Source organism: Brassica oleracea, chromosome C3 (assembly GCF_000695525.1).
Source record: "Brassica oleracea var. oleracea cultivar TO1000 chromosome C3, BOL, whole genome shotgun sequence".
Lineage (NCBI taxonomy): Eukaryota > Viridiplantae > Streptophyta > Magnoliopsida > Brassicales > Brassicaceae > Brassica > Brassica oleracea.
In genome coordinates this window covers 37,078,497-37,080,814 of record NC_027750.1, presented here as the reverse complement: position 1 = coordinate 37,080,814, position 2,318 = coordinate 37,078,497, and the positions used below count along the sequence as shown (strand labels likewise).

The following is a 2,318-nucleotide window of genomic DNA, read 5'->3' as shown; positions in this document are numbered from 1 at the left end:
GTATCCGATGTTCACCGGATGGAAACCTATGGAGAAGTTCACTACATATAGATGTTTGTTTTGATTTTTGAACATCGTTTTCACTGAAACGTTTTAACATAAAGTGTGATTATTTTATTTGGCAGTCTCCCTGATGATTCACTTGCTCTTACGAACAACGATAGTAGCCAATGGTCTGTTGGTACTGCTACTTCTATTCGTGCCAGGTTTTTTGTTCTTAATGAGAGGCTAACCATCGGAGAGATCATTGATAGCTCTGTGGTATATAGACTACACTCTTCGCTTTTGAATTTTTTACACATTTGTATACTCCATGTGTTATCAGTGCTTTTAAAAAATACTCATTGAGTAATAATAGGTTGGCACTTTTGTTACTCTTGGGACCATTGAAACAATTGATACTGAACGTGGCTGGCAATATCTAAGTTGCAAATACCACAACAAAAAAGTGATGCCTACAACCAATGTTGATGCTGATGACCGGCCCTTGTTCTTCTGCAATACGTGTGACAAAGAACACAGTGATGTTATTTCCAGGTATTGATCGGGTTAGATATACAAAAATATCAGTTAGGTAGATCGTCATTGAAATAGTTTGTGACGTTTTGTCTTTGGATTAATTCAGGTTCAAATTAATTGCCAATGTCAATGACGATAGCGGTGAGGCTAATTTTCTGTTGTTTGATGCTAATGCTCAAGCAATTGTTCGTCATTCTGCTGCTGAACTCTATGACGAGGTTCATTTATAAATTTCATTGTACATCAATTAACACAGTAAATTATATTAGCCGACCGCTATCTATGTAATTGTAGAATGAAGATGAAGACTTCTTACCTGAAGCAGTGAGCGATCTCTTTGGTAAGAGAGTCCTTTTTGAGATTTCAGTTGACGCTGATAACATCAAAGGAAAGAGTTCTCAGTATGTTGTTCGATTGGCTACTGATGACCGTGAAATGGTTGAGGAATTTGCTGATTTGCCTCCTAAATCTAACCCGGTAATTTTCCGCTTATACCTGCGATTAATTTGATTGTTATAGGAGCATAATAGTGATACGATTAAATCTTTTCTTGCAGGTACTAATGTTGGAGTCCGCAGATGATATTTCCTCTGGTTCTGTTGGTTTTACAGCAACTCCTTTGTCCAAAAGAAAAAGCGAACAAGATGACGACAGTTGCCTTGAGGATCAACACTCTGTTAACAAGAAACTCTCTCAAAAGAAACTCAAGGGCGAGTGAGCTGTCTCTTTTTGATGAGTTGCTGTCCTTTATAGTGTTATAGCTTTGTTTTTGCTTCATTTTTTTTAACTTTGTCTGAGTATCTTTGTCTTTGGTTTTGTTTAAGATTTTGGTCCGACCATCTTTGTTTTTTGCTTTTAATTGGAATAAAAATTTATCAAGTTCCAATATAAACCAGACAACATTTTCTTTGGTTGGCTCTGACTTTTGATTTAGTATTTATGCCAATCGGTAACGTTTTAGAATCATTACATTGGTAAAATTCCAGTTTTAGAGAGTTCTTTGAGGTGGTTCTGACAATAGATTTTGTATTAAGCTCAAATTGGCATAAATACAAAGTTAGCCCATTTGAAATACTGAATAACAAAAAAATGTAACCGAAATTTTACTAATCGTAACATTATTCCTTATTAGAATTTTATTGGTAATAATACAGTCTCAGCCCATTTGTAATACCCAACTAAAAACCAATTTATTGCCCGAATAGTATTTAAGCCCATAATTTTGTAGCTGCTATACTATTAAATACTTTTTGACGTTTTTTTTATAGACAGTATTAGACTATATTTTTTAATATGAAAACTTCTTTGTATATTAATTTGTTGATTCTTTAACTAAACATTTATTTTAAAAAATCATGCAAATAGATCATAGATATAAACCCAAGGTAGTGCAAACAATGGGTTCTTTGTACAGGAAGTAAAAATCGAAAATTATTAAAAAAACTGGAGTTTAATGCATACCCTTTTTCAGATAAAGGTTATCGAGATTATTTTGGAAGAAAATAATTATCATATTTATAATAAAAACATACACGGAAAATATGATTAAGTCGGTATATAAAACAATTAATTGGAAAGGTAAATACAATTAACATATTTATAATTTATGTTTTCGATAAGTAATGTGAAAAGACACGACTCATCGAGAGTCCCCTAGACATTATAAAGACAGCAGTGAATAATTGTATACAAAATCTTTCATCTCACTTCTTCTCCGATTGAGTCTCTCCAACTTTCGGTAAGTTTATTTTCTTTCTCTTTAGTTTTTTCTTTCAAATATATTGCATGTAGATCCATCA

General features: G+C 33.0%; 1 protein-coding gene across 1 annotated transcript in view; it reads left to right on the top strand.

The window, feature by feature from the left end:
• Positions 1-1,276, top strand: part of LOC106330522 — an 11,199-nt gene extending 9,923 nt beyond the window's left edge. Inside the window, exons 5-9 of the mRNA XM_013768975.1 lie at positions 126-261; positions 359-537; positions 626-737; positions 814-996; positions 1,076-1,276. Coding sequence (XP_013624429.1) covers positions 126-261; positions 359-537; positions 626-737; positions 814-996; positions 1,076-1,237 — 772 coding nt within the window. The 3' untranslated portion in view covers positions 1,238-1,276. The remainder of the gene's footprint in view (positions 1-125; positions 262-358; positions 538-625; positions 738-813; positions 997-1,075) is intronic.
• Positions 1,277-2,318: the final 1,042 nt, after the last annotated feature.